This window comes from Rhea americana, unplaced genomic scaffold (genome assembly GCF_003343005.1).
Source record: "Rhea americana isolate MKP2758 unplaced genomic scaffold, rheAme1 scaffold_316, whole genome shotgun sequence".
Classification (NCBI taxonomy): Eukaryota; Metazoa; Chordata; class Aves; order Rheiformes; family Rheidae; genus Rhea; species Rhea americana.
The window spans coordinates 13,435-39,222 of NW_028186442.1; the positions used below are offsets into that span (position 1 = coordinate 13,435).

Here is a 25,788-nt window from a genome sequence, read left to right on the forward strand (position 1 = left end):
GCTATGCTAACTTCTAGTACTCTTAAAATTTTGATCCGTATAATAATCTCAATATTACATTATATAGACTATATAAAATCCATATACTTATTCTACTTTTGTTTTTCTCTCACTTTTATGCAGCTTATTTTTTCAATAATGTAGTATCACTTTTACTGATTTTTAAAATTTTTGATTCACGCTTCTTTTATAATGGTTTCATAAAAAAAGTGTACAAACAGATGCAACAAGTTTCAAGTGCTAGAAGAAGATCAGGAAGCTTGTCAAAGTCTAGATCGAACTAGAAAAGCAGATGATCCYTTAGTACTTCAACAGTAAGACTAATGACAATTTCTTTCATCTGTACTTTCCAAATATATTCTTGAAAGTAGATCCTTAACACACTTATCCAGAATAAAATTTGCGCATTCATAAGGAAGCAGATGGGAAGCAATATAAAAACTGCAGTGTTTCCTCCCCCCTCCACCAAAATCTTCATATTGCTATCAAGAGATTCACACTGCTTTCTGAGATTATAATCTTCTTTTGAGCCCATGCTCAGACATAAATATTCATTGTTATATAAAAATATTTTGATTAATCATGGTGATATTCTAAGATATTGMACTGGTGAACTATCATCTAGGCAAATAAATTCATACTTATCAAACTTTAACTGGGTGTCTGATCTTAATGAGTAATGAGTCTTATTTTCTGAAGTAGATCTTTAAAAAAGTATTTTCTACCACAGTATATGAGACTTTTTCAAGAAGCATCTATTAAAATAACAGCAGACTGTCAGTCTAATTTTTCACTAGTATTCCTCCAAAAAATGGGGTTCTGGTTTGTTTTTTATTTATTTGTTGAAGCACATCACAGTTTGAGAAATCAAATATTGACAGATCATGCTGTGTTCTCACAGCAATGACTTAAAGTTATAAAATCAACTCTGAAGGCTAGGATCCTACCCTCAGATGCACAGTGCTCATTTCAATGTATTGAAAAAGGGGAAAAAGCCACAGTAGTTCTTAGCTCTATGCAATGACAGTAAYAGATTTATAAAAAGGTCTTTCATATATACATTCTAAATAAATAGAAACATTCCTTATATATTTTTATATATACACACACACACATATATTCAAAGCAGAGATTAGAAGCATTTTAAAAAACATTTACTATTGTTAGTCCTCGAAAATGGTAAATCCGCCCCAAATGCAAGAGCTGAGATTTAAAACTGTTTAAGCAAAATAGGTTCAGCCTTCTCTAATGTGCATTTTTAGAGACAGTCACGCACAGCATTCTGCAGCATTAAAGATGTTTATGTTAAAAATGATTATTTTTATTAAATCATTTATCTTCTTATTAAAAGTTTCTAATTATGTAAAGTTCAGTAAATTTGTATCTGTGGGACAYGGACCATTTTAAATAAAAGATAGTAAACTTGGATCCCTAACTTCTGATTAACCACACAGTGCTTAACTGTTAGGGCCAAGAAGAGAGCTATTTTGCATGACTCCAAGAACACTGACAGGTATGGTTCTGGGAACAGTTTTTTTCTGTCAATATAGAAGGAAGTCCAGTAAGCATTCCTTTCCATACAAGGGTAGAGTTATATTTTACATGTAAAAATGAAAAACAAAAAACAAAGTGTTTAGTAATAAATCTCTTAAAGAGCTGTATTTTTAGGAAGATTAGAACATTTAAGAAAAATAAATTGTCTCCATTTTTGATGTGACAACTTACTTTAAATAGCAGCAGTGATAGATTATACATAAAAAAGTTACCAACACTTTCATTTTGAGAGCATCACACTGTATAATATAAACATTTTTCTTGACTTTGAGTTAACAGAAAGCCCCCAAAGGACTTCAATGGAATCAAGATTTTAACTTCAAATTATCCATTAAACAGTGTTGAGATTTAAGCTAAAAATCCCCCCCCCCCCCCGAAAGGCAGTACAGTTATTTTAACAGAAGTTTAGAATCAAAAAATGAATATCCTTTAGCAGGCCTCCCTATCCATCCATTCATAACTGCTCTAGCACTTTTAAGAAACATGGCTAGAACTATGAATGTGTATGATGTAACATCATGCCTGCTTACTTTGGAAAGACAAAATACATTGAAACAATTTCAAAACTAGTTCAGGATTTGGGTTCAGTTCTATCAGTATTTATATTTGCATCCACAACTCAGGCTTTTAGGATATCAAGCATACAAAAAACTTACAAACCTGCTCACTGCTGTTTGAAAGAGGAAAAAAAAAATCATACTTTTTTGACTAGATCATTAGTGGAAAAAGACGAAGAATTACTAGGGAGAGTTAGAAGAACACTTCAGCTACAGATTCAATCASAGGCTGACTTCTAGCTCACCTCTCCTTATTATTTGCCAGTTTTCTTAAATTCATGGTATCGGCCTGTGCTAGGCAATGATGTGTAATTAACAGATCACTACAATAAGAACATGCTCATTCAGCCTCCTAGACTTCAGCGAGTATTTCTACATAATGCTATGTAGTCTAGCTGTTTCAGGGCTACCTTATGTATCTCTAGTTTGAGAGGATTACTAGATTAGTTTCAAACAAAACAAAACAACACCCCACAGCCTGGGTAACACCACTTAGTTATTCTGTATTGGGCCCAGTAATATGAGAGTTTCTTTCAAAGGGATCCACAGTTTTGAGTCCGAATGTGATCCAAGGTTTCATGTGTGAAATAACAAAAACCCCATCCATTTGCAACACCTAAATTGTCATCTACCATGAATCTGTTAAGTCCATATAGCTTGACAATGCAGTTTTGCAGAAGAAAAGATCAGAACCCTCAAAAGTATCTGTGCATTATGCACTAGTGAACTCACTTAGTAGGTTAACTAGATACATACAAACGGACCTAAAATTTCAGCAGTCCTGCCTGTTAAAAAAGATGGGCCTGTTTTCAGTCTTAGGCAAACCTAAACCCATATTGTGATAGAGAAGTACAAACTAGCTTTCTAAACTCATACTATTCAAAAAGTGTTATCACACACTCCATTTAAATCACACTTTTTTGGTATTCGTTTATTGTTCAGGAAAGTATTGAATACATAAGCAACCCTTTTTTTTTTTTTTTTTTTGTTTTTTGTAAACATCACTGGAAGTTAGAAACACTGCTTACTGAAGGAAAGAGTAGACTAGATTCTTCTACATTCAATACAACAGYATAGTACTTTAAAAGAATAACTTTATATGCTTATATACACATACATATAAAAATAAATGTGCGTGCAAGTAAATGCATTTGTTTCAGCCAGATAGGTTATTAAAGCAACTCAAATATATTTTATTTATCCATGTTCAATACATAAAAATATGCCATCCATTCACGAYAAAATCATATCTAGACAATATTGAATTTGTATGAGGCAATTCTGCAGTACCAATAATTTTAAATATTCTCTTTACCAAATAATACAATTATGAAGTCTTAGAATTAGAGTCACTTTAAAAGTTTATGCAACACTTAGCATGTTGGTCAAAACTAAACAGATGACAAGGAAAGGAATGAAATATTGACATCATTTTTAAGCAGAAGGACCAGGACAAATACTATAATTTACTTCAAAGACTGGCAGAGAGATTTTTAGATTACATTCAGTGGTATATAATTTGTCTGTAAATAGTTTATTTTTCCTTTAGTATTTAGGTACACAGGATTCACAAAAAAAGCCCTAACACACAGCATGTCTTTGTCCATGTGCACAGAGATATATTCCCCTTCTAGCAACAGCCCTGCAAACACTTTCATAAAACATTTTCAAGAGAACCCAAGAGCCCTATGAAAAATATATGAATTCAAGTTATGTACAGCGTGCATAGTCTCATAACATACATGCGCTCACCAAGGACCCTTCTGCTTGAACAGCATGTTAAGAGACAAATCACTGGCACCTCAAAAGAAAGGCATTAGACAAAACGTGATGAGTACCAGTTCAGAAACTGCATTCACAATCATCTACTGCTTGCCACAGAAGTAACAGCATATACACATACTCTTTCCCTTGAAATTAAATTCAGCACAAGTTTATAGATCTGAGAAACATGCACTAACATGTAAGATTTAATATAAATTTTGATTTCAGAGAAGACGTATTAAGCTTCAGTTCTGAGATAGCCCACAGAACTAAACAGTTATGTACAACTGACAGAACCAGAAGAGAACCTATAAAGATTCATTTAAAAGCAAATTAGCTATTACCACAATGACTTGCTACTCGTCTCAGAGATCATCTTCCCAGCTTATTTACCCTGGGCATACTCAGACAGCTGTATGAAATCAATAATTTCAGGTATTTCAATATGGGCAAAATATAGCATAGTATGATCTCTATTTAAACTTTCCATAATGCTTCTTGCCTAATCCATACAAATGTAGAATATCACTTCTATTAAAGTTATGACAAGATGAGTCAACTGCAATTAATCACTGTAAACACATTAATAGTAATAYTACATTTTAGAAAAGAATTAGTCAAGAAAAAATAGGGATGTTAAGCTAACAGCAAAGTGAGATAAGACCTAGATATTCCTTTTAGATTCCACTTAAGATCTGAACTTGTAACAAACATTCTTCCCTCTCTCCTGATTTTCATTGCACGCTGAAGGCTGTTTTTTTTATTTTGTTTTTCTGAAAAAGGAACTATAAAGCTTGGTGCAATTGTCTTCTAAATTCATTCATCATTTTTTATCCCATTTGTTCACTCAGAATCTTATTTCTTTGCATTTTTGCAAGTTTTCCCTTATTTCTGTTTTAATTATATTTCCAACAAACTATTATGACTGTAATCAGTAGTCCGTAAGTGAAACTCTTCCATCCCCTAAAACATGAAGTAGCATTAATATTTACTCTAAGTATAAAAAAAGCATTGGATAAGGAGGCAGGGTAGCTCTCGTGACTGCTGTTCCACCAGCTCTCTAAAGGATCCTCAGATTAAATTCTAACCTCTGAAATACTTTCCTCAGGTTCCATATTTAGACTGTAATATATGCTAAGTATATTAGAATACAATAAAGTGCTCAACAGCGATCAGTTTCTAGGCACGTACTTTTCATTCTTTTTAGCAGAAATTCAGTAAATTATTGTGTCATAGCTCATATTACTTTAGGGCAAGGCAATATACCTTTATTGCAATTATACAAGTCTTCGCAAGTAATGAAGATCTATTATGTAATTAACATAAATCATATTTTAAATAAAGAGAAATCATCTCTATGTAGAAAACACCACTATAAATTTCAAATGTTTCTGTAATTAGCAACACAAGAAGCAACTATAACTTTCACAAAGAGTGAAGAACTGTCACTAGGGGAAATAAAGAGCTGAAAGCTGGGTGCAAAGTTGCCTGAACTATTTACTAGTCTAGACAAGTATAGTGAGGAAAGTCTAGCAGATGACAAAAGTTTAAACAAGGAAAATAAAAAGACTTGTCCTTTGAAAAGGTCTGAATTCAGAATAATCATTAATAATATATGCTTTCCTAGATACTCAAAAAAGTAGACTCACTCTTTACATTCAAAATAAGTGAGCTCTCTTGACTGTAAATGCATTCATTTACAGTATGAAAATATAACAATGTATACAAACATAAATTATGTATAACTACTTAAGCGATTTATACTAAAAACAGATAAATCAGTTTCTTCAACTAAGGAGTAGAGCGGTTAACCTGGAAGGGGTAAAAATCTAACAAGTGCTTCGTATGTTTCAGCCATAATTGTGTGACTGCTCTAAGTCAAAACAGTATCTACTTCAATTTACCCACTTCAGAATACGTAAAATAAAGTACACATTTCAAATAAGCAGTTTGAAGTATTCAGAAACACAATAAGAAAAAAAGTTATGGAGAGATTAACAAGACCACAGTAACTCCAGAGGTACACTTCAACATGCCAAGTTAGATATCTGTCAGCCATTTTATGCATTTCTGAGGCAGCTTATGTGACACCTCATCTCTTTAATAACTACAGAGAAATCAAATTAAGATTAGTGACAGATATCTAAACAAATATTTTTCATGTTAGAAGGACTCTAAAAATATTTGTAGCAACTTGTTTAAATTTATTTAGAATAACACGGGTTTCAGGAAAAAACAACAACAAAAAAAATTTTAAATCCACAAGTCCCAAATTCACATTATAACTTCACAGACTAATGTAATTGAGTAAAGAGTGTGAGTAACTGTGGTGGGTAATGAGTGAAGAGTCCCACTGAAATCAACAGGATTCTAGTTGCCACAACAGTTCCAACTACACCACAGAAACATTGATGCACATAAAATCTGAGAAAATCATTTTGCTACAGATTAAAGAGTTGTTTCAAACAGACAAAATGTAATTCCTCCTAGTCCAAAGTTTGGGGCTGGTTCTACAAAGTCCTACAGAAAATGCCCAAAACTACATTCCTGAAGAGACATATCCATATGACTTGCTACCTTCAAGGTCCACTAAGAAAAACAGCAAATAGTCACATTTGAAAGCCGAAATTGTTACGTCTGAAAGAGCACTGAAAAGCAGTCTAATGAAAAATAGTAGTGGAAAAAAATGAAAAAAAAATAATTTCAGGCTGGAAAGCACTCATTTCCAGCCTTGCCATAGGTGGTATTAGTGGTGAGTTTATCCAAATGGTACCTGATTTTGGTTTCTACTGTCCTTGGATACTAGAACAATATGAAAAATAAAAGAGTCAGATATCAGATTAGTTAAGGGTAAATGTTTCTGTTATTACTGAACTACATTGCTCCTAAATCACTAAATAAAAAGCATATCCTAAAATTATATTAATTATAAACTAACAAAATATTTACTAATTTCACAATCTTCTAACATTTTTCTACAAGCACTAGATCTGCGCCTGTGGTCAGTTAACAGACAGTATCTAACACTGGAACTGCTAACTCCTCTCACTCTAATATTYTGCATTCCTAGTCAACACTTTTTTAATTCAAAGCAAAATCTCAGTGTAAGTGATCATTATTAAGTAATCTGCAGAAGGCTGCATTATGCACTGAACAAAATAAACAAAATTAAACTAAAACACTTTCAGTGGCTCTTTGAACTGAACTGGGAAGGACTCAGAACTGAACAAAGTGGTGATGTATTTATGAAGGGGAAATYATGCTTAACCAACCTCATAATCTTCTATAATGAGATGACTGGTTTGGTGGATGAGTGAAGAGAAGTGGATATTATTCACCTTGACTTTAATAAGACTTTTGACACTAACTCCCATAATATCCTCATAAACAAGCTGATAAAGTGCAGGCTAGATAAGTAGTCAGTGAGGCAGACTGAAAACCGACTGAACTGCCAGGCTCAGAGGTTGTGATCAGAGGCACAAAGTCTAGTCGAAGGCCAGTCACTAGTGGTGTTCGCCATGGGTCGATACTGGGGCCAAAACAGTTTGACGTCTTCATTAATGACCTGGATGATTGGACTGAATGCATCCTCAGCAATTTTTGCAATGACAAAAACCTGCGAGGAGTGGCTGATACATCAGACAGTTGTGCTGCTATGCAGAGGGACCCGGACAGGCTGGAGAAATGGGCAGAGAGGAACCTCATGAAGTTCAACAAAAAGTGCAGAGTTTTGCACCCAGGGAGGAATAACTCTGGGTACCGGTACATGCTGAGGGCCAAACAGTTGGAGAACAGCTCTGTGGAGAAGGAGCTGGGGTCCCTGGTGGACAAGCTGAACATGGACCAGTAATGTGCCCCTGTGACCAAGAAGGCCAACAGTATCCTGTGCTGCATTAGGTAGATTGTTGCCAGTAGGTGGAGGGAGGTGATCCTTCCCCTCTACTCAGCCCTGGTGAGGCCACATCTCGAGTACTGCATTCAGTTCTGGGCTCCCCAGGACAAGAGAGACATGGATCTGGTAGTGCAAGTCCAGCAAAGGGCCACAAAGAACTGAAAGACTAGAACATTGCTTGTATGAGAAGCTGAGTGCACTGAGACTGCTTAACCTAGAGAAGAGAAGGCTCAGGGAAGTTCTTATCAATATGTATAAATACTTGATGGGAGGGTATAAAGAGGTCAGGGCCAAAATCTTCTCAGTGATGCCCAGGGACAGGTCGGGAGGCAATGAGCGTAGACTGAAACACAGGAAATTCCACTTGAACATAAGAAAAACTACTTCACTGTGAGGGTAGTTGAACATTGGAACAGGTTTCCTGGAGGGGCTTGGAGAGCCCCCACCCTTAGAGATATGTGAAACCCAACTGGACATAGTCCTGGGCAGCTCACTCTAGCTGACCCTGCGAGAACAGTGGGGGTGGGCCAGATTATCTCCTGAGGTCCCTTCAAACCTCAACAATTTTGTGATTCTGTGAATCTTTCAAATACACTTTTTTTCTAAATAAAAACTACTGAAGTCACACCACATACACCACTTTGGTGTTTTTACCACAAAGTTGTCATGTATCAATCTCTCCAAGTGCAAAGCATACAAACAATAGAAGTTGATTTTTCCATGCACTACAGGCATGTATTCTGCATGAAGCTATCAAAACAAAATGCAGCTTATAGTGTTACCTTGAACAGATATGCAATTATATGAGTAAAGGAAGTAAATGTGTCATTTTTTTCCTACTTCAGTCATGTATGAGTTATTCAATGCAGATGATCTGTAAGCTCAGCATGCAAGTAATGGATTAAAAACAAACAAGCATTTCCCTGAATATCCTCAAACATCCAATAAACTGAAAATATCAATGTTGTTCATTATTTTTTCATTCAATACTCAAATTCAGTAGTAATGCATACACATTCAAAGAATAAAATAATTYGAACCTATCTATAAGAGAAGACATTTAGTAACAGATTTTTCAGCTCAATTTCTATCTCAATGTATTTGAYGTGTTAAGAACAAACTGCAGTAACAATAGCTCACATAAGCCACTGTTCTTTTTCTTTTCTATACTTCTCAGACCACTTCTGAGTGAGCTCTAAGTAAACATTTGGTTTATGGGGCTTATAATCAAGGTAAACTACCTGTCCAGTCCGTTTCGGGACAGCTTTTTCAATCTGCGTTCCTTCATGCCACTCATTAAAAGATGTGATAGAAATAATTTCTGGTCGCACCAAAAGGGCTGCACTAAAGGCAGTCTCATAGTACTTTCCATTGACACGATTACGAGTATTGTGGTTGTTCCATGGTCGGATACTGGTATCAATATATCCTGGCCCTACACTTGGAATAAACATTAAGTTGTTACTATCACAGAAGGCTTTTAAACTTGCCCAATTATGATGAGATGAGCCGTAAGAGAAGCCATTGGTGGCAAAGTATGTGTACATTCCATCAAAGCCACTTCTGTGAATATCATGCTTATGTCTTTCTTCCACCAGAAGTGCAATGAATAATCCATCATATGGAGTATTTCGAATAGTCTGGGATCCAGAAACAGTTAGCAGATTTGCCCATATTTCAGGAATTGTTATGTAAGAGTCATAAACATAGAACATGGGAAGAAATCTGCCTGTGCTGGTCTTATACCTGTAAAAGGCTGGATGRCCTCCATATCTATAAAGCAAACAAGCACTGTTAAGTATGAAAACAAAATTTACCAGTTGTAAAATATTGTTTCATAGTGTGGATTGAGGACTTTTCTAAAAATTAATTTAGAAAGACAGTTCATATGCTTCAATATAAATGCATTTTAACCCAACTTAGGGTAAAGTATTAAATAAATAAATCAGCAAGGAGCCTTTAAACTACTACAGATTAGTAATTTAGTGACAAATTGTGTTACAGGTATTATTCTTTTGTCTCAAAGGCAATTCTCTAATTCAGTATGAAAAAAAGTCTAAGTAGCACTGATGAACAAAACAACTAGCAGCTGTACAAGATTTGTTAAGCTGAATTAAAGTCATAGAGGTCAACACATTACAGCAGCAGCTGCTAGTATGTTACTTTAAAAGCTCATTCTTAGTTTATGCATCTTAGCGCTTAGCACTTTCATCATTTACTTTGAGGTATCATGGCTTACATGATACTAATAAATGCTGAGAGCAGTTAACATCTGAGTAGCTATATAAGTTCATGCTTCAGCATTTAAAAATATTGTTTTGGAGTTTTGTACCATTCCCATATGCACAAAGTTTCTTCCAGTTTTCCCTTAGTCTCAGTTAACTTTTTAATATATTCTTCAAAGCTTTAGGTAATATAAAAGAGTTATCTAAACCTGCATGTAACCATACCCAAAGGAAACATTTTGAAAGCACTCACTTGTCAATGATGTATTTGACATTGTTGTACATACTGCGATCATCTCTATCTTTGTAGGGTTCAATATAAAAAAAAAAAAAAAAAAAAGAGAGAAAAAAGAAGAAGTAAGAGCAACATGAACCTTAAATATCATGCAACGCATGGGCACAGATTATTATAAGAATCAAGTACCAGCCACACTGCTAATGTTTATATAAAGAGGAACTATTAAATTTTTCATTTAACCTAGTCAGAGAATAACCTAAGACTAATTCAACTTCTGGACTGCTAAGATGGGTAGCTTCAGCTCTAGGAAAGTTAATAATAGAGTACGTATTCAGTGTTTTACAGTAATGCAAAATACTGCTCTCTTCCCTAGGTTAGAATAATAAACATGCTTAATAAAACTTAAGATCTACAGCAGATATCAAAAACAAATAAACAAAGATTATCTATTCGCGTGTTAAAAAGACAAATTAACAGATGAAATGTTTTAATATTTAGCTTCTAAACAACATATTACAGTTGTTACAGATAATAATTCTTCAAGGAAAGTTTTCAACATGAACAACATTTTAAGATATCGGATATGAAAACTTTAATTTAGAATTTTATAGTCATTAACAGGAATAAACACTTGGGACTACATTTAATATATTGTATTGCTGCTGCTCTGCATTTCAAGCTTGGAGCTCAGGCAGTTATTTATCCTATACACTTGAACTCATGTTCAAGGTAAAAATCCTCTTGATTTCAACTATCCAATTAAAGGGAAGAACATTACATTAACCAAAGGAGCAAGTTTTTCCACAAGCAATTTTAGAGCTAGAATGCATTTAATAAAAAAAGTATTCAACTACTCTGCAATAGTATCAAATTTCACTTCAGATTCAGTATCTCTGCTGAATCTACTGTATTTACTGGGTACAAACTAAAGCAAAACAGTGTTAGACTAACACACTAGGACTGATGTGACAGGCTGAGGAGCACTAATTTCGTATTTCATTTCAATCTATCAAAACAGGTAAATCAGAGCATTTCTTCTTATCAGACTTGTATTTAGTGGACATGTCTTATTTTGATAAAAGAAAAATGTATTTTGCATTTTAAGCTGTTGATATCTCTACCATTTAACTATAATCATGTGTTTAACAGTGTAAGAATTCTTACAAAAACATTATAAAGAAGGTAACAATCCCTAGTAGTATCTATACTTAGTATCTGTATTCCACTCATTATTCCAAGGAATAACAGCAGTTCTATCTGTAATCCAGGAATATGAAAAGTATTTCGATTGGTAGCTTATTTCGATTTTGCCTTGGCTTCTTTAACGTTTACGGGAGAAATACATTGCAACTGCCACAGTCTGTATGAGAAAGCATTAAGTAAAAGTGGTGATCCAGTGTCATAAAAACAAGATTAAAAAAAAAAACACCTTGAATGTTAAGAACTCCTTTTAGGCACAAGCAAGTGCCTTCAAATGGACTGAAAATTTGGACGAAATTAAATATTGGGGGGGGGAGGGGAAATGCATTTTAAGATCTGCAACATTTCACACATACGTAGCATTTCCAAGTTACTTCTGCATCTCATTTAGTCTGCCTACTTTCCTGCTGCTTGCTCAGGGAGAGGAATAAACACCAAACAGTGAACAACTGGTGAACAGTATACAGCATGAATTAGCAGAACTTCAGAATTTGTGATTCTTCCATTTTACCTGAAAATCAACAATGATGCTGATGCGACAAGGTAATATACATTTCTGATACAACTAGTAAAAGTAATTGAAAATAGAATTTATAAAAGAAAATCTAAATAGTGCTAAGAAAACCAAAAATCAAAAGCCTTAAAAAATTAGAAAGCAGGAAATCACATAAAGTTAGAATTAAAAAAAATAAAAATACAATGCTAGTGAAGTTATTGATAACTTGAAACAGCTTTTTCACTTGAAAAGTTGGGCATTGTATCTATAATTCTAGCTAYAGTTACCTGTAAATATATTTGAATTATTAAATAAATTTAGCATGATATTTACTTAGGCCATATGGTCAAAAAATAATTAGAATCAATACTTTTAATTGGTAAGAATTTTATATTAATAGCACTGCTAAAAAAAGAGCTCCTACTTTGCTATCAGTTGCAAAATTAGACAAGCTACTCACAAGTTACTATTGTAAGAAATAAGGTAATTTTAGTTAAATCAATAGAAAAAAAAAGGATAACATTGACTTTAAACTACAGTAACCAGAAAGGTTTTGAATTTGCACATTGAAAAGGGTTGTTTATTTTATCAAATATAATAGATGCAATTTCGTATATTTACAATTAACACAATACAGTTTCCAGTCTAGACACTCTCAGAATTCTGCCACAATTGTAAAAAAAATACTGAATACACGATAAGAGAAAATCAAAAATATTATTTCCTCTAAAAGATATTTCAAGTATCAAAATTATCCCAGACACACTTATTACTATCTCAAGATTCACAGCTTACAGATCACTAATTTAGAGACTTGAAAAGTTTTAGGACAGAAACACGTTCACCTTGACTGCAGAAGCAGATTTCAAGGCTGAAAATCATAAATAAAACATATCTAGAGAACATTTAAACTTTAACTTCCAAAATTTTTTTCCTCAACCTGGAAGTTGCAATTAATCCTTCACAAACTGTGCTTGGAGACGATCATCTTTTCTTAATCAAACACTTTGGAATCACTTTACTTACCATATAAAGTAGATTAAAAAAAGCATTAGAGAACATATTCACAGAAGCTGGTTTCATATTTTTCAAGTTAACTTAAAATTTGAAAGTTTGATAATTTTTCTACTGAAAAGAACTGTTATTTTGGGGTCTAGAGTACCCATTAGTTTCTCTCTGCTGATCTCAAATCATTAAGTGTGTATTTTAATACATCACACTGTAACTTGCAAACATTGTATCATTATTCGGGGGAAAAAACAAAAACAAAAACAAAAAAAAAACACTTCCCCTCAATCCCTTCTCCTAAAAAAAAAAAATCTAATTTATAAACAAATACTTTAACACAAAAGACCCTGAAATGTAGAAAAGTAGACTTGCAAAGAAAAAAAACCTAACTTAACCTAGACAAGAAAAAAACCTAATAGCATAATCACCTTCCTTTCTATATGCAAGAAAAACTGCCATTAAGTCTGAGCTTCACTTTCTTATTCTTCTTCCATCTTTGATTTAAGGTTGTACTTGATAAGATACCTATAACTTTTTTTTTTCTAAAAAGTCAGTCACATATTGTGTTGATTTTGTCTCTTGCAGAGCCAATCTGCCTTCCTTTACCTTGTATAGACTTGAAGATAGATGACCAAGCTTTGGATTTCCAACTTTAATTTCATTTCTTTATCCAGCCTTCCAGCACTTGCAGAAAATCAAGTATTATCTAGCTAATAAAACAAAGTTTTTCTATAACATTTTCTTCTTCAAATGTGACTGTTGCAATACTTTTACAGTACCTTAGAAGTTATTTATCTCAGAAAGGCATGTTAGGGAAACGAAGTGTTCTTTGTATTTTATGGATGCAGAAAGCAAGACACAAACAGAAAACAGAAGTCTATGACAGAGGGAGTAAAGAGAATGAGATATTCTGCATCGTACTCTACTTACTTATTTTACTGATTGTTATTGCATCATCATCTGCAACAAAAGAGCCCTCATTAACTTGACAGGTACAGTTCTATTTTTCTCCATTTTTGAGAAAGATATAGTTTTATTTTAGCAATTTTTCAGAAGTGGCAAACAAGTTAGAAAGTATCATGCCCACATTATGGAACATGGGATTTGATATTTACTGCTTCTGTGAATGATTCTACTGAAAGGCACGAAAGTCTAATAGCTCTTAATTCTTGTGCCTTCTCCATACAGGTGTTGTTGTTCTTCTTTCATATTATTGAAATGTAGCTCAGAAAGATACATTAATTCTGTCTACACTGAATTACATTTAACTATGTATCAACTCTTTAAAATATTTGTTCTGAAATAATCTATTTTCAAGATCATTCTTGAAGAGAAAAATCATTTTGTTTCCATTATATTTACATAAACATAGATCTGTTTTGGGAAGGCGGTGGGAAGATGAGGAAACAGCTTACTAAATGTTGAATTTTATTATGTTAAAATCTGATTGTATCAAAATAGTTTTAGAAGTAGTTGCCATAGTATTAACCAAATAAAACATACTTCTAAATTAATGTTTATTTCCCTGCCTGGTAGGCTTTATTTGCTAGGGTGAAAAGGTGTGCCAACTAAAAAAAAWTCTAGTTAAGTTAACTTGAAATAGTGGTATTTTGGGTTTTTTGGGAGGTGAAACTAAGAAGTGGCCACATTACTTAAGCATAAAATGATTAAGAATTTGAAATATATTAGCATTCATGTAAGTGACATATTAGAAGTAATACTACTGTTTGAAATAGTATTATGAGCAAGTGGTCTATTGAATTCTTACGCATAGCAGACCAACATATATGATCACTGAATTTTAAAGTAATTAAAAATTTCAAAGAACAGCTTCAAGAGTGGAATGGAAATAAAACTCCACAAAACAGTATTTAGTACAGGACTGTCAATAAGGAGTTAAACATTAGCGTTATTTGCCAAATAACTCTTATATTCCTTAACTCCCAGAACTCATTAAGAAAATAATGTTGTATAACTGAAAGTTTCCTAAAAAAATAAAATTAAAAAGAATTTTAGACTATGTAAGCCTTAGATCTAAATAGAAAAACAGATTACTGTATTTATTCTAGTTACAAGGATAAGTTCCCTAGATCTTACCAAAATGCAGCACAGTTCAAGGACACATATRCCTCCTTGTAAAACGAGCCAAAAATACAGTGCAATGAGAGACACAGAAGTCACCGTAGCATCACTAGCCTCCCTGCTCTACACCATTAACAGAATGAGGTAAACTGTTAAAGTTTACTTTCCTAAGTAATCCTATTCCATGCAATTTAAAAATGCTTTACCTTGAGATTGTATTTGTGTGCAAAATCCAAAATTACAGGTACCAAATCATCAGTTGGTTCTCCATTTTCATCAGCCATACCTGGTGGGTACCATGAAAGTGCTATTACACCTGAAAATATACAACAAGTTTCAAAATATTATTTTATGTAAACATAAAATATTTATAACTCGTGATAAATGAGCTACATATGACATAGATATATCCAATATAAATGAGAACTTCAAAGTACTTTAATTATGATATCCCAATGATATCTTCACATCTCTACATTTTTTTCTTAACAAAATAAGCTGGTAGTAAGAGCATCTGTCAAGGAAACAGATCTCGCTCACTGTCCCAAGACTAAAACATAGCCGATCCCTCCTGCTTTTCTGTAAAGCATTTTAATCTCTGGATTGTGTCAAGAGGTGAACGGTCCTAAGCATGGGATTACAGCAATGCTGTAGTATGGGCAGAAAACACCCCGATTACACAGAATCAAGACAATATTCAAGCAATGAGGACTATCCATGCGATGAAATTACATGTTACTTTCTGACACTTTATTCTCCAATATGTTTCTGCATTACACCTCATGGCTCTACAAACAAACAACTACTTAGTAGTTGTTACAAAACAAACAACTAACAAAAACTATTTAGTACCAGAAGCAGTGACTGTAATCCCACAATTTTTCCGTCTAGCTAAAAGCAGCCACTATGCTGCAGTCCACACTTCCATTTAAATTAGTTCTTAAATTTATTATCAAAAAAAGTGTGCTTGAGTAACCCTCAATAACCTAATGAATTAAGAATCTAAGTAAGTTCCTGCAAATAAGACAATAAATACAATGCCCATGTGTTATAAGTTTTCCCAATACTCTCCATGAAAGAAAAGAACACATACCTCTTCAGAAGGACTACAACTTTTCCTTCTAAAAGAAAACTGTCAGATAAATAAGCAAGACCTTTTAGGTGTGTAATTAAAATGATAAATGTCAGGAAGAAGATAAAACAAAGAAATACATGAAATACTGATGTAGGACTATTTTTCTAACAATGTTATTTCAGAAATAGAGAAGTCAGTATGATTGCTTTTACCTAGGTAAAAACTTAAGCATACAAAGACATAAGTAGGTCGAGATAGGGCAGTATATACTCTAAAAATTCTACCCACTCCAAAATCACATTTCTGACTAATAATCTCGATAAAAGTAAACTCAAATTATGAGATAACATAAATTACAATACACGATCAGCTTCCAATATCCAGAGAAATTTAACTCACTATAGTGAGGGTAGGTTAGTTCAATTACCTGCAGCATATTCTCTGATCATTTTATTACAGAAATAATCATAAACAGTAGATAAACTATCACAAGGGACCATCTGCTCGTAGATGAAAAAAATACAATAATTTACAGCATTAACCATGTTATTTTTGTACTTAACAGAGAAGGGATGGACAAAATTCAAACGAGTAAGATGTAAAGGACAAGTAGAACTACAGCAACAACAATCAAGTTACCCTCTTCCAGGTACCTGGAAGATATCACCTACTACAACTCTTCACAAGTTCTGTACTACTAGGAAATAGAGCAGGGGGAAGAGACAGTTGTTCGGGGAAGCTAATCCTTTTCTTTTTTATTGATTCTTTCTTGAGAAGACAAAACCATCATATATGTTCTTCTCTGTGGTAAAATGTAATGAACTACTTCAGAAGACTAATGAATTAAAGAATGGACTAAGTGAAACAAACATACAAATAAACTAGCCACCCATATCGCACAGTACTGTAATACATCATTCCAGACAAATGAGTAACTCCAAACTGGAGTACCACCAAGATAGGGTGGTGAAGATAAAGTAAGTCTCATCAGCAACTAAGCAATTTAAGGAATAACAGATGAATCCTTATTTAGCTTTCCTAATTTTAAGATACATTGTAAGGAGTTTTAAAATAAGATAAGAAGCACTGGATGAAAGGCTGCTACTTCTCCAATTTATCATATGCCTTTGATCATTACACAGTATTTGCTGAAAGAATCACTTACATTTTTCTCCTTTTGGAAGGACCTTGATAAAGCCTTTCATAAAAGGCTAGAAGAAAAATTATTTTTGATAGAATGTAAAATACAGTCATGGCTTAGAAATTGGCTAAGAGACAAAAAGAAAGAACAGGATTATACATTGTCAGCTTCACAATACACCAAAAATGAACAAAGTATACTTCAAATATTGTGTCAGTTTTCGATAAAAATTAATGATCTGGGGAAGAAAAAAAAAAAAAAAAAAAAAAAAAGAAATTACTAATGTTGATCAAATCTAAACCGAACAAATTCAAATGCACTTAAGAATCCAAAGTCAAAACGACAGCAGAAAAAAAATCCACTTTTGACAAGTACCCGTAAATACATCACAGAAGTATGCTACAGGAAGTATGAACTCACTCATATTGCTGAATTTTAAGGGAAAACTAACAACTTCAGATATTAAAAACTTTATCTGGAAAACATTTTTCCAAGTATTTTGCACCTTTCCACCACCATTTCACCTTTATTGTACTAACTGTACCAGAACTGTCACAGATTCTTCAAAYGCTGCAAATGCCCTCTCTGCTTTCATCACACTGTCACATATTATCTTCTGATTTATATAGCACTCGAAAAGTGCCTAATGGCAACTAATTCCTAAGAGCTCTCTTCTAGTTTTCTGACTGTTACTGATGTTCCTATTGTTAATAATGGATTTATTACTATTGTCTATTACTGAGAAGACTAAGAAATTCTCTACTTTTGTATTAACCCATATTCAAAATCAAAGTTAGGTCAAAAAAAAGTGGGGGGGGAAACCAGGAAGTAAACACTACAGACGTAAACACTACTAATGGGAATATAAGTAGTATATCAATTCTTAGTCTTCAGCTTGAATGATGCTGTAGGCTCTGGTGATGCTGTTCCAAGTGTAGTTATAGAAGTAGCTCAAAAGTTAAACTATTAGTCTATATGACTACCTATTTTAAAGATGATGGACATAGAAAAGGCCATAAAAGCCTACAACAATAATGAGGAACAGCAAAAATATGTATTAAATACTCTCATTTATATACTCTATTTCATCCAATAAGGGAGCATCAACTTTATTTAAATATAAGATGTTGTTTGCAGACCAGTTAGCCACACAAACTATTTTATCTGAATTCTAGGTCAGAATTAGACATACTAGCTAATGAACACACTGGATAAAATATAAACTGTATAAAAGCTATATGCTTCTATAAATGAGCATATATCCTGTATGCTCTTTGAGGTAAGAATCACTACATAATTGTTACACAACAGCTATTTGAAAAAAAAGTGTTCCTGTGGAACAGACTGTTCCATAACCATGCTAACATGGCTTACTGAAATCTGTTCTTAATAAGCGTTTCTCTTCAAAAGAAAAAATACACCGACAGAAAGCGTATTCTAGTAATGGCACCTATATTTTCTCCATATGTTATCAATGCTAAAAGTAAGTTATGAAACATGCACCTAAAAGATTAGAAATACAGTTTGCAGTTTATGTGCTGTAACACTCAACAGAAGCAGCTTTGAAGGCCTAGGCTTCAAAGCTGGGGTTTTCTGACAGTTAAATCTCAGAAATACAAAAACATTTGTTTCAGACATTGCCAGAATTACATAGAGAAGTGCAAGAATTAGTCAGTTCTGCTCAATCAAATATTTAAGACCAAGCAAGTGAACATGCTAAAACATTAATATTTATTACCAATTGAGGCGGAACGCATTTGCTTCATGTGGGCTTCTATGACGGAAGGGTCTTTGGAACTGTAAGATCCAAGTTCAGGATAAAAGTTGGCCCCTATATCCTCAGGAGGATTATGCCTTCCTTTTGGATAATTGTTTGCAATTTTGGGATCCCAATGTGGCAACAATGGATGGTTCCAGTGAATATATTTACCATCAAACTGTGGATTTCCAAACCAACTGTAATAGAATACATGAAAGTTATAATTAGGAGAAGACAGCTCTTCTTCCAGCTTGTTTACAGGAGGCATAGATGCTTTCATAGCACTAGTATGAAAACTACTGATGTGCGTCACAGTATCTCCTTGAACCCTATTTAGTAGATTCTGTTTATTTTCTAAGAGCACTGTCCGTTGTTGAAGTTCAGGCAACAGACCAAGTCCAAATGGATCCCCAAAGCCAGCTCTGTCAGGTCTGAGAGTCTTCAAAGCCATCATTATGGAGCAAATAAATAAAATAAAAAGCAATAAAATGATGCACGTTCTTCTGCGAAATCTTGCCATGATGTCATAGTTCAGATTCCAAACGAAAGGATTTTGGCCACAACTGATCAAGAGATAAATATTTTAAAGTCAGATTTCTTATTATCTAACTCAATAGTATGAAATGCTTCACAAAGTCTTTACATAATAGAAATAATATGACAACGTGACATATTATCATATGTGACATTTACACATTGATTGTGTAACTAATGCCCCTTTTCTAAGGACTAAGGTGAGGAAAAGGGAACAAAAACATCTGCATTTGAGAACACATTAGGGATTGAAGTTCTACTACTGATGGACCATTGTTTTGCATGACATCTTATTTTTAAATTTTGTTGTTTTCCTGATACTATTGTATCTCAAGAAATAGAAGTTCTGGTTGCATTATTTTAATAATGCTGTACTTGGACAGGTTTGATAGAAATAGCACAGAGAATAATTAGGGAAAAAAAAAAGCAGCAACCATGAAGAAGCATAATGCAGAAAAGCAAGAGTAAAGCATAAAATGAGATGTAAGAGAAGTGCAGTTTACATTCAGAACGCAGGTTCATTTACTAATCTATTTATTGGCTTTGGACAAACCACTTCTCGTTCATTTAAGCAATTCATCGACTAAATAGTCAGGTAAATTAAACTTTAAAAGACAATGCCTTCCAACTTTTCAGATCTAAAATTCAARTTTCTTTTCTGAATTAGGTAAAGATCAACATAGCATTGAAGATGCACCTTAAACAGTCCACAAGTTAGCTGCTGGCAGTGTTTTACTATAGTGTCACAGCTGCATGGTATTTCATACAGAATTCCAGGACTAAGTTCAAAGCAAAAGCAACAGCGCACAGAAAGATGTGAATACTGAAAGAGCAGGGGGTTAGAAAAACAGTACAAAAAATAATTCTAGATTACTCTAGTTAAACTTTAATTCCTGCTCAACATTAAAGGCTAGAAAGCAAGAGAGAACAAATGAATTGTAGGTCACCACGGAACTACATGGAACAACATGGTGTAAAACTGACAAGCTTATTGGAACTGAGAAATCTTAGACTAAATTTCTGATTCGACAGCCATTGCAGATAAAGCTACAGGATCACCAACATCCAAATTTTAAAATCTGACTTTAATCACTGACTTTAGTATACAGAGGTCATTTTTATACATTCAGAACATATCTTACTTTAGTTTCCTACTGATGTTCATTACTGCTTATGTAATATACTACTTAAAGTATGTTATCATATTGCTCAATTGTCACAACACTGTATTTGTCACTCTTGTCTGTGAAAATTATAATTTTAGATGAGGAATTTTAGAGTAATCATTTTAACACAATAAYTTGTGTTGGATTAATATGATATTGCTTCCACTTCCAGTATTAACCCATTCACTTCTGCTGCCTACCTTTAGTCAGCCCTGACATTCATCCAACTTTTTATTTCATTCATACACTAAACAGCAAAACATAGTTTTTTTTTTAATTTTGACTCTGAGTTTACCTATCTGCTTCTACTTTGTTAGAGAGTTAACTCAGCTCAATGAGTATCACAGCACTAATGCAAACAAGTGAGTTAGCAACACAGTTGGGGCTAAAGGAGAAGTGAAGCTGCTCATTTTGCCCAACTGCATTACGAAACTTGTGCACCCTTAGCTGATTTTATGACATTTATGCTTGCAGTACTTCACATTATTTCAGATGTTTTTATTAGCAGAATTCACAGCACTTTAGAATCATCTCAAATTACAGCAGAGTTCTTTTTATATAGCTCACAAGATCTCAGAATTTTCCCCAAGAGAGTATTTGGAGTCCAGATCTCCTCCAAACTATTCTTCTAAGAATTAATTTTAAAAACAGTCAACCTACTTCTACAATTTTTCCTGACCTCTTCTGACTTCTTCCTGTTTTTTTTTTTCCTAGGCATTTAACTCAGTTCAAGATTAAAGAAAGTTTTACTTTTCTAAAGGATCGTTTTTCTTTTTTTTTAAAAAAAAAACAAAGCAATGTTATTCACTCAGTTAAATGTGTAAGCATATTTCAGATTTCTTCAAATGAAGTTGAAAAATAAAGAATTTCATTTTGAAGAATTCATATTTGTAGAATTTACTTTTCAGTTTTCTTCAAATGTAACAATGTTACTGGTCTTCAATAAACATTATACAGGTCTGCCAGTGAGAACTACTTCTGCAATTTTTATTTGATCTCTTCTGGAAATATTTCATGACCTTAGTGATCATGATCTTTAATTAGAATGTTCAGAAATTCTTTCATCTACGCTATCCTATCCCGTATTGAAGAAACTGCTCCTTCTTACTCTTTGTTTGATATATCAATGACCAAATTCCTCCTCTATTGCATCAAGATTTCACTATGGTAAGGTGCTTTTCTGAAACACTGGGGAATTGATCCCAGTATTCCATGTTCTTATTTCAATAAATACTTTTCCAATGGCATATTTAATATTAAAACATATTAAAAAACAAGCAGCATATATACTAGTTCTAATTCTGTTGGTGGTCTTCAATTTCAAAGACAAAAGTTTGCTAGCATACAGACAGAGCCTGGTCTACCAGCCATATTATGACTCTCTAGAATTCTCATATGAAGCTCAATAACAAAGTGTAAAATTTTTAGAAGAAGTGATATCTATGCTGAATGCTAGTATGGTTTTCTGTACTGTCATAGTCTTACTGATGATATAATTTAGCTCTGGCATGGATACTTAGACTGAAAAGCTGCAGTCAAGAGCTACAGGTTGGCCGTGCTTGCATTATGCTGTTCAATCTTGTTCAGAACTAGTCTTTAGAGACAGCAACAGGCAAATTATCTTCACCAACACTACTGCCATAGCTGAATCATAATACCAGGGAAAGAGACTGAGCAAAGCTGCTATGCGAAACAACTAACTGAAGTATGTCTGTCCTTAGGCATGTCACGGTGCAGCTGGATCTAAAAACAGTTCCCATCTCTATTAGGAATAAATTGGCTTGAATTTCTTCAGCTTTATGCAAGTTTACACAAAGTTACTCTAACTCATACTATGGCTTGATAACTAGTAGTAGCTTTTGTATCCTAACCCAGGTTTSTCATCCCCTATTGGTGTACCAGCAATTTAAGCCAAAAAATGCATGTGTAAATAGTTCAAGCTCTCTCTCTTGGCTTGGGATTCATTTTAAAAGAACAGCAACAGCAATAAAAAAAATCTTTAACAAGTCAAGAATAAAGAACCAGTTAGTTTAAATCACAACGTAAGAAAACATCCCTATCACTTTTTCCTCAAAATAAGGATGTTTCTTTAGAATCATAGAACTGGTAAGGTTGGAAGAGACCTCTGGAGATCATCTAGTCCAACCCTCAAATGAGTGGTACATACAGGGATTGAACCCATGAYCTTGGCATTATTAGCACCATGCTCTAACCAGCTCAGCTAAACCTTTGATCAGAAAGAAGGAGCAGTTTAATTACTCTATATCATTTTGGTCATATGCTAATTCAAGTTTCAACTCATTCTATTTTTAGTCCTATTTATCCCAGAAGGAAAACATGCAGTGAGAAGAAAGTATTTGCAAGTGCATTTGTTTTTATAAGAATCAGCAAGTATTATAGGTTTCTTTGTTATAATGCTACTTAAATGAGCCAAATGAAAGCACAACACAAAAGCAACCGAAAATCCCATTTTCTTGATGCACTGTGAGGGGAGGGGAGAGTCAGCCAAAAGTCACTAGGGCTGGTAGCCCATGGTAGGTATTAAAGCTTCTCAGCTAAGATGGAAAAGCTTAAAAGCTAAGCTTTTCCAATGGGAGAAACCTGGAAACTCTGAAATGACAGATTAGATCTGCCAGAGCTGAAGCTTCTAGGCCTTTGAAGTCCTTAGCATTTGAAAACCTGCCGTCCACCATCCTAGACTGTACTCTGGAGCTACAACACAGCACTGCTCCTGAAAACAGTATTTATGTTCCCAAGTGACCAAGTAGGTGAGATTGAGTACACCTCCTTGGGGGCTGATCAGTCTCTCCAGACCACTAGCTTTATGTAATACATTCTGGTCTGGAGAACACAAAAAATAAAAAGCAACAGAGCCAGACTGCATCCTTCTTTGGACAATCTTGGGAGTGTTCATAGTACCACATTTTGAGGAAATGCCTCAAAAACTTATGCCAGTAGAAAAGAAGTTTTTTTCTACAGATGTTAAAAGAAGTCCTTAGTCATAAAATATATAAAAAAGGCATTATATAAAGTAAGTAGACATTTTATAATTATGTCTACATATGAAAAAAAAAACATATTTTCAAGAATTTCCAGTTATGTAAGGTTTCTTTTTGATCCATCCAATTTAGAAAGAGGTATTTGACAGCTGACAATTCTACCATGGTTAGTTTTATATTATACACAAAACACAGAACATTTTGCTAACCTGATTTGAATTCAAGACAGACAGCAGCAAGAAGGAAAAATATCTGTATTGCTGCATTTTCTTTTAAATGTGACAAGGCAGTCTTCCAAATTAACTTTATCAAGTTATTATCACTTTTATGTCATTATTTTCACCAAGGTCGAAGTGAAATAAGTTGAACATATGTAATAATAAGATCAGATTTAATACTTTGCTTATAGTCAAACATTAAGAGAACTACAATCTCCTAACTTCATTCAGTGTTTTAAAAGATATAACTAAAATTTTCAAGTAAAGTTTTGATTAGTAGAATTTCTGGCTTAATTCAGTGAGTTTTTCCACTTACTTGCATGGGTTCTCCACACAGCTAACAAATCTAAAACTTCTCTTTTAAACCACAATATGCCTGTGTAACCAGCACCAAACAAATTCAAGCACAACTGCAAAAAGCTATTAATAYGCAAGAGCATCTGAGCTCAGCATGCCAGATTTCTCTTGCCTGAAGAGACATTTGAATACACACCTAACTCGAGCACTTGTGGACCAGGAGCAAAAGAGCGCTGCCCACTGCTTCTCCACCTGGCGCTAGGTACGGACCAGCTTCCCGGGGCCGCTCACAGCCTCCCGAGCAGGTGGCTGCGGAGGAAAACCGTTCAAGGAGAGCTCAGAGCCACGAGGAGGGGGCAGGGGCAGCCCTCGGCGCGGCTCCCCTTCCCCAAGGGAGCCGCGCAACCACCGCCGGGCACAGGGCACCTGCTGCGGGCGAGCGGCCTCAGCCGGCGCGGGGCAGTGCCGCGCCGCGGAGACCCCCAGCCCCTCCGAGCTGCTGCGGCAGCTGCTCCAGCAGCCGCCCGGCCTGCGGCACGCGGGGCGCCTCCACCAACGGCCGCGGGCGCCCCGGGCACCGCTCCCGCTACTCACCCGCCCGAAGCCGCCGCGCCGCACCGCTCCGCGGGGGCGAGGCTGCCCCATGCGCATGCCCGCGGCGGCGCGCATGCGCGGCGGCGCCGTGCCCGGGGCAGGCGGAGGGGCGGTGCTGGCGGCGCCTGCCCTCAGCGCAGCTCCGCCTCAGCGCAAAATGGCGGTGGGGCTTGAGCGCCGTCTCGCCCGGGGACTCAGCTCTGTCCCGGCCTCGCTGAGCCTCTTGCCGTGTTGGGGAATGGATGTGCTGGCGCAGGGCCGCGGATGCCGGCTTAACGGCGTGGAGGGAGCATGGAAATAATTAGTTAGCTGGAGAGCCAGCTGATGCCCCAATTAATCCATTGTTAGCACCACATTATTTATACACTCGTTTTGGAGGTTTTGATGGTCAGCCAAGTGTGCAGTTGTGAACTTTCAGTGCAGGTTATTTAATGTTTGCACAGAGTAAGCCAACTTGCTGTGTTTGGACTGTTTGGACTTAGCAAAAGCAGGATTTCTAAAAATGAAGAGTTGGTAGTTTAGCCAGGATCTTACCTTTTTGGAAAGCTTGCTTTTACTTTTCAGGAAACAGGTAGATGCTCACTGGGTGTCCGTGACATTTTTTTGTGAGGAGGTGAATAGCTACTAGATGTTTGTGAGTTTTATCCTCAAAACCAAAGGTGTTTGTTAAAATTCTTTCCTGAATGATTTCTTTGTTCATTTAGGGAAGAACTTCTCCCATGGTGATGGTTGGATAAAGCCTGTGGCTTAAGTCTATGTATGAGGGACTATACTGCGTAAAAGGGCATCATCTCCAGCAGTGTGAACTACATTTTACCATGTAGTAAGGCATTTGTGTTGCACTGAGGAACTCCCTGCATTGGTACTCATCTACCTTCAGATGTCAGCTCCATGGAAACAACTCAGGAAGANCACTATGGCGAGGAGTATAATGAATGCTTACCCTATTATACATTCATTTTCTAATTACATATAATGACAGCAATGTA

General features: G+C 35.0%; 1 protein-coding gene across 1 annotated transcript; it reads right to left on the reverse strand.

Annotated features, from left to right (window-relative positions):
- Positions 1–3,015: 3,015 nt before the first annotated feature.
- On the reverse strand, positions 3,016–24,842 carry MANEA (mannosidase endo-alpha). Its single transcript, XM_085310314.1, has 6 exons — positions 24,800–24,842; positions 24,402–24,514; positions 18,971–19,554; positions 15,218–15,332; positions 10,246–10,317; positions 3,016–9,540 (listed from the first exon to the last, which is right to left on the reverse strand). The coding sequence occupies exons 3-6, from the start codon at positions 19,509–19,511 to the stop codon at positions 8,904–8,906; spliced, it is 1,365 nt and encodes a 454-aa protein (XP_085166440.1). The 5' UTR covers positions 19,512–19,554; positions 24,402–24,514; positions 24,800–24,842; the 3' UTR covers positions 3,016–8,903.
- Between the last annotated feature and the right edge of the window lie 946 nt (positions 24,843–25,788).